The sequence below is a fragment of the Babylonia areolata genome, chromosome 25 (genome assembly GCF_041734735.1).
Source record: "Babylonia areolata isolate BAREFJ2019XMU chromosome 25, ASM4173473v1, whole genome shotgun sequence".
Lineage (NCBI taxonomy): Eukaryota > Metazoa > Mollusca > Gastropoda > Neogastropoda > Buccinidae > Babylonia > Babylonia areolata.
Genome location: NC_134900.1, coordinates 33,592,370 through 33,607,369, shown reverse-complemented (window position 1 = coordinate 33,607,369; position 15,000 = coordinate 33,592,370). Strand labels below are relative to the sequence as shown.

Sequence of the window (15,000 nt, the reverse complement as noted above, 5' to 3'; positions counted from 1 at the left end):
ATGTGGGTGACAAATCTGCCTAAGAATTCATCAGTCAAAAAGCACACCAGCATGCTTCACCAACTTCACCAGACAAGTTCTCAACAGAAACAAACACACACACAAAAATTCTAAAAACAACAACAAAAAACCCCCAGTTATTCTTGAAGTATTCCTGGTGTCATTTTGAATTTTCAATGTCGTCTATGTATTTTGTTCATCAGAGAAAAACAAAAACAGTCATGCAAACATGGGACCCTCCAAAAAAAGTGCAAGGAAAACATATTACAACCACTGGAATTCACAATGGTTGGAAGTACGACGTAGATGGGGAGTATCAGTATCAGTATCAGTAGCTCAAGGAGGCGTCACTGCTTTCGGTCATCTCCATATACGCTACACCACATCTGCCAAGCAGATGCCTGACCAGCAGCGTAACCCAACACGCTTAGTCAGGCCTTGAGAAAAAAATAAAATAAAATAAAAATGAATAAATAAATAAAATAACAATAAATAAACAAATAAATAAAATAAATAAATAAAAAATAATAGATGAATACATAAAAATGGGAGTACCGCCAGAAAGACAGCCAGAGACTGCAGGAAAAGACACTGATGGAGGTGAACAAAGAAGAAGCAGCTCAATGAGGTTGTGTGCTTTCCATTTCTGTATAACCATGTATGTACCTTGTGATGTGTATAGACTTGACCGTGTCGCGCGGCATGAAGAAGGCGTGTAGCGTGCTCTGCTCTATGAAGCGCTGTGTACTTTGCACTTCCCTACAAATGTGCATACCCATTACCTTGTGATGTGTATAGACTTGACCGTGTCGCGCGGCATGTAGAAGGCAACGTGTAGCGTGCTCTGCTCCACGATGTGTTCACGCGTCAGCAGCTCGTAGATGGAAGGGGGCCGCGCCCCTAGCTCCATGGTGATTGGTCGGACCAGGTTGAGGGTGACGCGCAGAAACCCTTGGAATGTTACCCCGTCTTCTGCCTGAGAACCAAGGACCATTGTCACAGGCTGTAGTTCACGTCTTCAGAGTCTAAATGTGTACAACTACAAGCTCCACTTTGTCTGAACTTTCATCTCTCTCTCTCTCTCTTCTTTTTTTTTTCTTTTTTTAAAATTCCTTCAGATGATCCTTTTTTGACAGGAAACTTAGCACAGAACAGTAAAATAAAATTCAATAATGTCATGAAACAGTTGATACGATATCATTTCTTTTAATGTCACATGTGTTAACTTAAAAGTTTCATTATCAAAATTCATACAAGGAAGAAAGCTTAGATGAGTAGAGGGAGAACAATTTTCTTAAAAAAAAGGTTAAACATTCCGTTGCCTTTCACAGTCATCGGGGCAGTGAACTCCTACCTACTGTGTCTGGGGCTTGGCACAGGAAGGCGGTGCCATTCAGGACAGTGAATTCCTACCTACTGTGTCTGGGGCTTGGCACAGGAAGGCGGTGCCATTCAGGACAGTGAACTCCTACCTACTGTGTCTGGGGCTTGGCACAGGAAGGCAGGGCAGTGAATTCCTATCTACTGTGTGTGGGGCTTGGCACAGGAAGGCAGGGCAGTGAATTCCTATCTACTGTGTCTGGGGCTTGGCACAGGAAGGCAGGGCAGTGAATTCCTATCTACTGTGTCTGGGGCTTGGCACAGGAAGGCAGGGCAGTGAATTCCTATCCATTGTGTCTGGGGCTTGGCACAGGAAGGCAGGGCAGTGAATTCATATCTACTGTGTCTGGGGCTCGGCACAGGAATGCAGGGCAGTGAATTCATATCCATTGTGTCTGGGGCTTGGCACAGGCAGGCACAGGAAGGCAGGGCAGTGAATTCCTATCTACTGTGTCTGGGGCTTGGCACAGGAAGGCAGGGCAGTGAATTCATATCCATTGTGTCTGGGGCTTGGCACAGGAAGGCAGGGCAGTGAATTCCTACCTACTGTGTCTGGGGCTTGGCACAGGAAGGCAGGGCAGTGAACTCCTACCTACTGTGTCTGGGGCTTGGCACAGGAAGGCGGTGCCATTCAGGACAGTGAATTCCTATCTACTGTGTCTGGGGCTTGGCACAGGAAGGCAGGGCAGTGAATTCCTATCTACTGTGTCTGGGGCTTGGCACAGGAAGGCAGGGCAGTGAATTCCTACCTACTGTGTCTGGGGCTTGGCACAGGAAGGCGGTGCCATTCAGGACAGTGAATTCCTATCTACTGTGTGTGGGGCTTGGCACAGGAAGGCAGGGCAGTGAATTCCTATCTACTGTGTCTGGGGCTTGGCACAGGAAGGCAGGGCAGTGAATTCCTATCTACTGTGTGTGGGGCTTGGCACAGGAAGGCAGGGCAGTGAATTCCTATCTACTGTGTCTGGGGCTTGGCACAGGAAGTCAGGGCAGTGAATTCCTATCCATTGTGTCTGGGGCTTGGCACAGGAAGGCAGGGCAGTGAATTCATATCTACTGTGTCTGGGGCTTGGCACAGGAAGGCTGAGCCCAATCCTTTCCTTCTGCCATGTTAACCTTTCCCAGCCAAGTCATAGTACCCATTCACACCTGGATGGGGTGAGGAAGTTCAGACCAAAGTGTCTGTCCAAGGGACACAGCACCGAGTGAGAAACATGGGCAATCAAAACCTGACCGCTGGATCAGAAGTCCAATGCCTTTACTGATTCTGCCACGGCGCCGCCTGTATCTTCTGTGGCATTCTCCAAACACGCATATTCCTCGCATTTCTCTCTAACTCACATTCACACTCACTCATTCCTAGCATTTTGTCTCTCACTCACATTCACACTCACTCATTCCTAGCATTTTGTCTCTCACTCACATTCACACTCACTCTTTCCTAGCATTTCTCTCTCACTCACATTCACACTCACTCATTCCTAGCATTTTGTCTCTCACTCACATTCACACTCACTCATTCCTAGCATTTCCCTCTCACTCACATTCACACTCACTCATTCCTAGCATTTTGTCTCTCATTCACATTCACTCATTCCTAGCATTAATCTCTCCTCTCACTCACATTCACACTCACTCATTCCTAGCATTTTGTCTCTCACTCACAGTCACACTCACTCATTCCTAGCATTTCTCTCTCACTCACATTCACACTCACTCATTCCTAGCATTTTGTCTCTCACTCACAGTCACACTCACTCATTCCTAGCATTTCTCTCTCACTCACATTCACGCTCACTCATTCCTAGCATTTTGTCTCTCACTCACATTCAAACTCACTCATTCCTAGCATTTTGTCTCTCACTCACATTCACACTCACTCATTCCTAGCATTTTGTCTCTCACTCACATTCACACTCACTCGATCACACACCCACACACAGAGAAAGTCAAAGGAAAGTCAAAAGTAAAAATAAAAAATCATTTTTAAAAAACTGTCAATCCTTTATCTTCTGTTGCAATCTCTTAACCCTTTCAACGCCAGTCAATTTAGAGTGCAAAATTCACTTGTGCTATGAACACAGAAAATATGGCGTCTAAGAATAGCTGGGGATTACCCCTGTGATGTGTAGAAAATATGGCCTATCCTTCCACCGAACATTAAGAGTAGTAGGTTCATGGATAACAGACCCATGATCTGGTCACCCTTCAGTGACATATGTCCTCTACCTAGCTTGTGCATAAATGTGAGTTTGGTGGTGAAAGGGTTAAAATACATATTCCTAGCATTTCTCTCTCACTCACATTCGCACTCACTCAATCACACACACAGAAACTCAAAGGAAAGTGAAAAGTACATAAACAAAAAAATCTTTTAATCCAATGTCTTCTGTGGCAGTCTCTTAAAATATATATTCTTAGCATTTCTCTGTCAATTACATTCACACTCACTCTCACTCGGTCATACACACACACAAACACAGAAAGTCAAAGTGGAAAAAAAAAACCCAATCTTTTCATCCTATGTCTTTTGATACATATTCATAATCCTAGGGTTTCTCTCTCACTCACATTCACACTCACTCGATCACACACACACACAGAAGAAAGTCAAAAGAAAAGTGAAAAGCTTAACATAAAATGGAAAAAAAAAAAAAAAAAAAAAAAAAAATCTTTCAAATAGCAATCCACTCACCACCTCCAAGGAGGCTTTGGGAACAAAGTGGTTGAACGTTTCCACTTTTCGTCGCAGCTCTTTGCGATCGAGGGTGGCCTGACTCGGGGCTTTGGGCAGGTTCTCATCAGGGATCGTCCCCGACCGGTACCCGCTGTCAGTTTCATCTTTCTCCTGAAAACAGAGAGGAGCAATACCATTCAAATGATATCAACGTTATCATTTATCTATTTATTTTTGGTTAGAACTCACCTCAAGCCTTTATGTACGCACACACTCACATGCAAACACACACACACACACACACACACACACACACACACAAAGATGACGCATGTACATTACATACATCTGATATGTATGTATACAGTGTACACATACACCCATGCATTTATGCATGCATGCCTGTGCACACAAACACAAAAAAAATGCACACAGACACAAACACCATGGACACATAACGGCCTGCACACAAAACACTTGCACACAAAAACACACCCCACACAAGTAAATGCACACACTCATGCACGTTCATACAAACAAATACACAATTTCTAGAAGCTGAAACAGCACAACAATGCGAAACACAGCAAGCGGATAACTGTTCGCAGTCTCAATGGTTGTGCCCCCAAAATAGATGTTTAACCCATTCAAGCTCATGGTACTAATATTTCTACATCTCTACTGTCACTCTTGAATTTGTAGGTTCCACACATACTGATACACAAATTCCTCTTGACATGCATAAACAGTCTTTGCTTTACACACACACACACATTCTCCTGAAGCAGAGGTTACATAACAACATACAATTTTGTAGAAATCTTTTAGAGAATTGAGCGCATGATCTCCAAAACAAACCTTTCTTTCTTTCTGCATTCATAGGCAGCAATTCCCACATTACTAGCACAGCGTAAAAGTGGGCTTTCACTTGTGTGACTGTTTTAAGGCAGCCATACCCTGATGCACATCGGGTATGTTCGTGTAAAACCCACTAAACACTTATATGGACTGCAGGACTTTAACATGCGTATTTGGTCTTCTGCGTGTGGACACACTCTAAGGGGATTAAGATGCAAGCAGGTCTGTACGTACGTTGACCAAGATCAGAAGATCTCCAGCCCTAACCCATCCAGTGCTAAAACTGGGTCATACCCAGGACCCTAAGATTTGGGAGTCTAATAAGGCTATAACCACTGAGCTACTGACTGCATCTATCTGGACACAAATACATAATGCTGTATCAGTGTATGTTACATAAACAATATACAGGAATCACAGATATGCAATCTGCAATATGGAATATGCAATATGAATACATAAACTAAGGACATAAATTATAAAATGTTTAAATGCTAAGTTGACAAACATTACATACTACAATCACAATCATACACATGTGATAAAGAGCACACATCATCAAATATACTAGACATATGATTAACACTAAGTCATCTAGCACCAGTAACAGCATTTTCAAATCAATAGAGAAATAACAGCATATTTTCCCCTGTGTTACTGAACACTGTACCCAGCAACAGAACTCATCACTCACATTAGCAGCATCACTGATGACCTCTCGGACACGGCTGCCCTCCAGTTGCACCCCGCCACCAGCGACGTTATCCCCTGCACTCGGGTTCGAGTCACTAGCTACACACACAGATGACGACGATGATAACGCCTTGCCCGACACGGATGTCTGTGACACACACTTGCCCAAAAGAGGGTCCCTTTCTGATGAAGACGACACGTCCCTAGGAGGGGTGGCCACTCGCTTGGCACCACCAGGGGGCGTTAAACATTGCACGTTTTGTGACGCGGAGCGTTCAGGGGTGCCCTGTGGCTGTTTCTGCGGAGATCGGTAGGCGACAAGGGTCTGCCTCTCCGAGAGCGAGGTTTCCACAGAACCACCGCTGGGGGAAGGGAGATCACTGGGGGTGGCCACGGGACCTTCTGATGAACCCGGGGACACCGTCGTGCAGTCTAGCGTGACGGAGGGCACACAGTTGGAGTGGCAGGTGTACTGGCAATCTGCAACAGAGAGAAGGTTCGTCAGTTACAGACAGACAACAACACATGGAATACAATTTGATGAGTGTCCAAAGAACACAGACACAAGAGCTGTCACAGTATTATCAGTAGTATTTGTAGTGGCGATAGTGATAAGTACTTAGCAGCAGTAGAAGTGGCAGTGGTAGTAGCAGTGGTTGTGGTCGGAACAATGATACTTATTTATTTAGCGCCTGTCTTCAGTTAGAGACCAAACTCTAAGCACTTAACAAACAGTCATTTGCACAACAGGCTGCCTACCTGGGTAGACCTAACTGACAGCCACCTCAAGGCGTTCATCATTTGCTCCCTCAGTCATTCAGTCGGGCTCCAGTCACACACACTCACACTAGTACATCATCACATCTGTTACAATACAAGGAACCCCACCCACACAAGAACTGAACAAACTGACAACATGAAATAATAAAGATCAATTTGTAGTGTGTATAATAGTTATCTACATTGATTAGTAGTACTGTAATAGCTACTTATATCGAATCATAGAATGTATGATAGCTATCTCTCTATACTGAATAGTTTTAAAACAGCTATCTATATCCAATAGTAGTATTACAATAGCTAGTTGTATTGATTACTAGTGGTGTGAATAATAGCTATCTACATCAATTAGTAGTATCATAAAAGCTATCTACATTCTTCAATTCGTTCAATTTTGAATTTGTATATTTTATTGTAAAGCATGGCAAGCCCCATCTGAGATGGGGGTACTATGCTACATATAAATCTTCAAATAAACCATCCCATATATTGATTAGAAGTATTGTAATAGCTATCTGTGTTGTATAAGAGCTATCTATATCAATTAGTAGTTTTATGATAGCTATCTAAGTGGATTAATAGTGCTTAAAATAGCTATACTGGTTGATATAACTATTATAATAATAACATAATACTAATAGCAATCTACATCATTCTGTATCAATTAGTAGCTATAATAGTAATCTTTATCGATTAGCAGTGCATATTATTGCTATAAAACAAACAACACATCCGACAAAACCTTTCATGAGCCCAGTCTGACTATAAACCTATGCAAGATTTTTTTTTTTTTTTTTTTTTTAACAAAAATAATAAACTGAGAAAGAAAGAGAAGAGCCCACAGGCTTTGACATACTCTGACTTTTACTGGCAACCTGTAACAGGTGGGGGACCCAGATAGAAAGAGAGACAGAGACAGACGCAAAGAGAGAGAGACAGAGTTTCAATTTCAGTTTCAGTAGCTCAAGGAGGCATCACTGCGTTTGGACAAATCCATATATGCTACACCACATCTGCCAAGCAGATGCCTGACCAGCAGTGTAGCCCAACGCGCTTAGTCAGGCCTTGAGAAAAAAAAAAAAGAAAAAAAGGTGAATAAATAATAGAATAAAATAGATAAGCGTACATAAATAAGTAAATAAATACATAAATAGATAAATAAATAAATAATAATTATAATATGAAAAAAAAGGCAGTAATAATAATAATAATAACAGAGACAGACGCAAAGAGAGAGACAGAGACAGACGCAAAGAGAGAGATCACACACAGACATAGGGGCGCACAGACAGAGACTGAGAAACACAGACGGATGGACCGACAGACAGACAGACAGGCAGAGAGACAGAGATGGAGAAACATGAAGGGCAGGTGTTATCTACGATTTGACAGCGCGCTTTTTTCAGGTGGATAAGAAAAGCTATACAGGACACTTTTATCTGCTCAGCTGAGTCCTATCTTCGAAGCGACACTGTCTTGATTTCATCTCCCATGTTTATTTGCCCGAGGATGGGAGGAGTGGGAATGAAGGAGGGAGAGGACAGGGGGAAGGGGGGTGCAGGGGGGCAGGGGTGTGTGTTTCAAGTCAAAACAAGACCTCCAAACCACGATAAATATTTTTCAGTTCAATGTCTGCAGACATACTATAATTATAGTTTATCAATTTTTCTAAGAAATGAATTTTCACAGCCCTCAATATAAACAGGGATTATGAAAATTAAACTCAAGACCAATATGACGATTCCTTCTCTTTTAGTTTGATACTGACTTTGGCCTGTTTTTAATGGTTGTTTCTGACATGACTTGAATGAAGTTGTGATTCAGTGTGTAGATACTGTTATTGTATCCTCCACATCCCCAAAGGGAAATAGAAAGATTAAAACTCTTTGAACTCATGAAAACCACAATCTTTACCTTTTCTTTTCTCAAGAGCTATTACTGTCATCATCCTCGTTAAACACATTTCATGTGCATGTGCACAGGTGGAAGATTGGTTACTAGCTCGGTGAAACTTTTGGAAGAGATGCAAAACAGCAATATATTCTGTTGCATTTGGAATATTTTGATGTTCAGTTTTGTTTCCTCTCTGAAAAGACTGGAAAAAAAAGACAAGAAAAGAAGGACGCAAAAGAGAAATCATGAAATAACTGAACAAGAAGAAGAAGATGAAGAAGATATATATATATATATATAGAGAGAGAGAGAGAGAGAGAGAGAGAGAGAGGAGTTTGGTTGTTTTTATAAGAGGGTGGAGCGTCACCTAGTAAGTGGTCTGCGGGGGGAGGGGGGGGAATATATATATATATATATATATATATATATATATATATATATATATACAGCTCAGACTGTAGCATTACTGTGACCTTAACCTCATAACCTTGAACCTAGGTCAAAGAGACCAACAATGTCCAACAAATATTTAGTCATGCATCGCATGGTACTTTTAAAATCAGTCGCCTACAGTTTTCAAATGAATCACTGTCAAAAGACATGAGAAGAAAAAAAAAAGTGCAACCTTGTTTCTATACACCATGCATGACCCTCCTCAGTGGAAGTCCAAAATGATGAAAATATTTTCAATGCAAAATCTTTCACAATTATCAACACAGCCATATGTTTTCACATGGTGGAGTGAATATCCACACACACTTTCGCCAACCCTACCCCCTCTCTCTGATGATTCACCCACTTGATTTGCTCAATTCAGTGTTACATATGAACCATGAGCCAGCCAGGCAAACAGATGGCTTTAGCTTGAAGCCATGCCAAACATCAGGCAAACTGTCAAGCCTAACCCGGTATCCAACCCCATCTGTGCTTATACAGTGCCGCTAACATATTTGTTTTATTACCCTTTTGCACATTCACAAACGGCAGATGACACTCTAGAATGCCATGGTTCATCATTTCCAGCATGGGAAACAATTTGTCCCAAGAAATGGGTTATGTGACCAAGTTAACTGTCAAAGAAACAACAACAAAAAACACACACACAGCCTGCACAAAAGTTTGATTCTTATCAGAAAGCTACTACAAATTTTAAAATGAACATTGATGATTTTTTTGTTTGTTTGTTTTATGACAAGAATCAAATTTAATTGCTATTTATTTTTTTACTGTTTCCCATATCAACACACACACACACACACACACACACACACACACACACACACACACAGAGTATCATCACCACCCAAAACAACTCACCCAACTCAACCTACATCTGGGAAATATATGTCCCACCTTTTAAAACACCCACGCTTGGAACTGAAGCCAACATGCAAACAGCAAGATCCCACCAGAACAAAACGCTGATTCAGCACAGCTGACATCCATACTACAATGATGGGAAGCAGAACTACTGTGAGACTGGATGCAACAATAACACCTGTGTACACTACAGGTATAGATAGCCCTGACCAGGAGTACAGTACTGCTGCACAGAGTAACAAGGACAGACATTATGTATGCACTGTGTTTATGTGTGTGTGTGTGTGTGTTGTTGCTGGGTACATGTACACATGTGTTATACGTCACACTGATGTAATGAGTTAGCATAAAATATGTGTTCTGTAAAACGAGCTAGTACAGTTTTCTGGATATCGTGCAATGCAAGTATCCATCGTCATTATTATCATTATAAGTGTCATCATCATCATCATCATCATTACCCTCAACTTGGGCAATTCCTGTTGAAGGTACTGCAGCAATGTGCAACAACAAGACACAATCACCATGTATCCACATCCCAGGCAATTCCTGTGATGGGAAAGTACAACACAATAGTGTCACAAGGACACACATTATGCATCCAAGACCCAGACAATGCCTATAGTCAGTACTGCAGCAGCATAGTGCAACAATGATACACTTGATACTGTACAGCACAGGCAATTCCTTTGGCAGGAAAACAACTGTGCGGTCCCATGAGGACAGTATAGACCTTGTTTGTCAGGAAACCGAAAGTCAGTGAAAAGTTCAGCCCCTGCGTGGTCCCTTGAGGACAGTATATACCTTGTTTGTTAGGACACTGGAAGTCAGTGAAAAGTTCAGCCCCCTCACCTTGGGACGTACGGATAAGGCAACATGCGACTCTGTCCGCTGAAACTGAAAGTGCGCTTGAATCCATTCAGTTCACGAAGTGATTCTGAGCTCGCCACGCCCTGTGCGATTGGTTTGTGGCTGGTATTCGTTGCGATGTCACCTTTTTTCTTTTGAAGTTCGAACAGCACCCACAGTACTTCTTTCCTCCCGTTTTCCCCAGACCCATTGTGAAGCATTGCACAATCGACGAACTCGCAAGTTTCGCTTTTAGAGACTCCCCACGAATTTTCTTTCCGGCGTAATCAAGGGCAAATTACTCTTTTTTTTTTCTAACGAACAAGGTCTATACAGTACAGTCCAGACATTCCTTGCGATGGAAGTGTGCAGCATTCTAACATGAGTATGATCTGCAGGCAAAACACATGTAAAGCCCTGTGGTTGTGACAGAACAGCAACATCTGAAAAAAAACTTATATTCACATACATTCCCTGTAACTGCAGTAAAACAGACTGCTCAGGTACAAACCTTACAGTTTCAGTTTCAATGGGGTATCAAAGCGTGCTGACTAATCCCAAAACAGTCAAGATCTGCTGTATACAACAACAACAACAACAAAAAAAGGAATACCAAAAACTTTACGGCAGTAATAAAACAGCAATATTTGACCACCACAGACAAACACGGCCCATAAACTGTTCTGATCGAAGGAAGCTTCATGTGATAATGACACAGCCAGTGTACAGCCAAACCACCAACCCTGTAAATGAGAAAAGGCATGGTAATGGGGAGGGCCAGCAGTCAAAGCCAAAGCTGTGGGATCATCCAGAGAAATGGGTGGGTCTGGAAAGTCTCACAGAAGCTGAAGGCTGCTGCCCCCACACAGACACCCTCTCTGCCCTGTGACCCCCTTGGGGCCCTCAAAGGGAGGCAGTCCAGGGGAGTGAACACTGTGCCCTCTCTCGACCTCATCAGCTGATGGCAATGACCTGTTTTTCTTTCAATGCTACATCCCCCCCCCCCCCCCACCAGAAGAGCTGGGAAAGGGGGGGGGGGGAGTGAGAGAGAAAATAAAATATACTGAAAGGGGAGTAGTGGGGGTGGCTGTGTAGGATAGAGTAAGAACAGAAGAGGAGAAGGAGGAGAGAGAGTGAATGAGCTTGAGGCTGGGTGTGGGGAGTGCAGGGGGTCGGGGTGGGGGGGGGGGGGGGGTGGGGGGGGGGACCGGACGAGACAGAGAAACAGAAAGCAACAGGCTGTGTGTGTATGTGTGTGTGTGTGTGAGAGAGAGAGAGAGAGATGATTTTTTCTTTTTCACAATACCAACTAAAATGTCTTCTGACAATGGTTGACATTAATTTCTTTGACGACTTTATGATCAAGTAGATTTTAATTTTAGACACTGAAAAGAAAGACTGGCAGTACTTTTACCACATATCGACAGAGAGAGACAGAGATACACAGAAAGACAGACAGACAGGCAGACAGAGGTAATGAATAATACTATCATCCACAGAGTGTAAAATGTGAATGCAACATCATGTCTTGACTTCTCCTTTTCCTCTTCAAGAAGCTGAATCATGTCATTTGCCTCCTTTCTTTCATTTTATGTGTTTGTTTCGTTTGTTATTGTTGGTGATGGCGGTGGTGGTAGGTGTTTTTGTTGTTATTTCTGTTGTTGTTTTGACAGCACAGTGGTCTTCCTTTCTTTCATTTCATTTACATGCTTGTTTTGTTTGTTGGTGGTGGTGGTGGTGGTCGGTGTGTTTTGTTGTTGTTTTTTAGTTTGGTAGTGGTAATGGTGGAGACCTGCCAAACAGAGGAAAACGGCCCCCTGCTGTGGACAAACCCCTTCCCTTACAACTCTCTCTCTCAGAGTGAATCTCCGAACACTGGGAGGCGAACCAGCCACAGTGAAAACATCAAAGCCCAAGTCAAGGGCATAACTTCCCCACCTCTCCCTCTGTCTGAGATTCCCCAAACACCAGGTGGCAAATCGACGTGGTAAAGGCATCAAAGCCAAAGATGCAGTAACTAACTACATTAACTCTCTCCATACGAACGGCGAAAGAGACGACGTTAACAGCGTTTCACCCCAATTACCATCATCAAAATATTGCAAGCGGAAGGCTCTTATACTGAAGAGGTGAATGTTGACAAAGAATACCACAATTCTGACGACGGAAGCTAAAGGTTGGGTCATTCAGACACCCACTGGACATCCGAGGGGTCTGTGTAGAGGAGAAGAGAGGACTGGCCGTACTGAGTGAGTTAACCACTGGAAGCGCTCAATACAATCAACAGGTCCGACAGGCGCCAAAAACAACCAACCACGAATGCGGAGTCCGGACCAACCGAAGTCCGAACTGCTGGGTTCCACAGACTCAACAATACATCCATCAGTGCCGGAACGGCAGCTTCATGGTCTGATAATAATGACAGGCTTGTGTACCATTGCCAGCTTTGACGTGGTGTCAGAAACGGAAAGACTTCCGTTTACATTTGCCTATGTTTTTGTACATGTATATCACTTCTTGTTTTACTTCGTGCTTCATGTTTCACATTTTGTTCCGAGGATTTGCTTGGTCGGTGGTATTACGTCATAAGTGTTGCGTAATTCCTGTTAGACGTCACTTTGTGGCCACGTAGGAGCTGTTTTTACCGGGTTTCGGTGAAGGCCATTGTGCGTTTTGGAAAGTGTTGACGTTATCATTATTTTTCACCCAAACCATTTTTTTCTTCTATCTGTTCAGCTCAATAAATAATTCACTCGTCAATTAATCTTCTTCGAGCGAGCGTGACTTCGGTTTGGATATATTTGATGTACTTCGTCTCGGCAGCTGTTTGATCCTTGACAAAGTGCATGGTGTGATTTGTCCAACACATGTATTACCCCCGGGTAAACTATCGTACGAGACCAAACAGCAAGGTCTGATGTCAGACGGTATACATGTCCAGCCCACCGACCCTAAAAAGCCTATGTCTGAAGGCTGTTTGACTGACCTGTACATAAACGTACTGTATCTCTGTGGACCAACTGAGCTCAGCAAACTGGGCGAGTGAACGGGGTGGGTATGGGATGGGAAGCAGTCTGAGGAATGTAATCTAATCATCAACTCGAGAAAATCTCAAGTGCGGGCTGCCCTGTTTGACCCTCCCTCCCCCCTCACCAAACCACTAACTGGCAGATCACGTTGGCTCTTCAGGCGAAGGCAAAATCCCTTTTCCTGCAACTGAGAGAAAGAGAAAGCAACAGAGACCGAAAGAGACTGAGAATGAGAGACCGAGTGACAGACAGAAACGGTCCGACACAGAGAAAGAGAGAGAGAGCCTGAGAGGTAGATCGACAGGCTGACAAGCGTCAGAGAGAGAATCATGCGAAGGCCAGAGCAAACCCATACAGCATTCTCATCGAAAACCACAGAGAACGTAATCACATTAACCACGAGCGGCGCTGACAACGGAACCTGGTGCCAAACAGCATACCACGAGATCTCAATACAAATAATGCTGGTCCAGCTCAGCAAGTCTACAGATACATGCCACAAAGCTAGGAGAGAGAACGCAAGACAAGCGAAGGTACGTGGAGGAAGGGACTGGCCCGTGGACGACAGCCAAGTAACAGGTTACAGAAAGCAGAACTTTCGGTCTTCACCCTACGAGTCTGGGGTCTGAATCCCTTCCATGTCTGGTGTAGCTATGGGGTGGTGGTGTTTCGACCTCAGGCAGATCTACAAATGTGCATACCGGCGGCCGACTAAACCCTCTTCGTGTGTGTATGTATGCACTTGCAGAATGATCGTGTTAGCACGCCAAAGACAGTGGAATCCAAGGGCGAAAAAACGAAAATACCCAAGGAAAGCGATGGTGGTCGTGTAAAAGGAAGGTCTGATAAGCCAAAGGTTAATCACACATATATGTGAGCAACAAACAATTGTTAACAACGCACGCAACATTTCAATAAACGAATAAAGACAGGCCGCAAAGTGCCGGCAAGGCACCAAGCGAACACACATTCCACATTCCACGCACGCTAAAGAGCAATTTACACTGTGCACGACATAGATCTGCTTATCTCTTCAATTTTTTATTCAGTCCAGCTTCCCCGAACGCTTGTCTAACAGACCTGACAGATCTAAAGTGCTCCGGAAGGCCAGTTCAAGGGGTGAATGAGATAACAAATCTGTACATTCTCATTTGTCTTGGCTAACTTGTTTGACTATACGCTTGAAATGAGCAATTTTGCCGAATATTCAAAACATTCTTTTTTTTTTCTTCTTTTTCTTTTTTCTTTTTTTTTCAAACATATTTCTTTTTTCGTTCAAAGCACTCCTCGTTGTTGAACACTGCAGCCACTTTGAGTTATCTAATTATCACACAGCCAAGTCAATTTCTACAAAAGTAAGAGGGGGTTGTGGGGGCGAGGAAAGGGAGAGGGGCAGCCTGAGGAATGTTATCATTTAAGACAGGGGATTTGAGGGGATGGGGATGTCTGGCAATCCCCGCGGCGAAGGAAGATGCTCAGTCACCTTTCAGGCCATCATGGGGCTTCAATCATGGGACGGGG

General features: G+C 43.3%; 1 protein-coding gene across 2 annotated transcripts in view; it reads right to left on the bottom strand.

Annotated features, from left to right (window-relative positions):
- Window positions 1-15,000, bottom strand: part of LOC143299947 (uncharacterized) — a 64,072-nt gene that overhangs the window by 12,746 nt on the left and 36,326 nt on the right. For both annotated transcript variants that reach the window (XM_076613490.1, XM_076613489.1), the window contains 3 exons: window positions 5,610-6,088; window positions 4,076-4,228; window positions 783-976 (listed from right to left, as the gene is read on the bottom strand). In XM_076613490.1, the coding sequence (XP_076469605.1) occupies window positions 783-976; window positions 4,076-4,228; window positions 5,610-6,088 (826 nt within the window). The remainder of the gene's footprint in view (window positions 1-782; window positions 977-4,075; window positions 4,229-5,609; window positions 6,089-15,000) is intronic.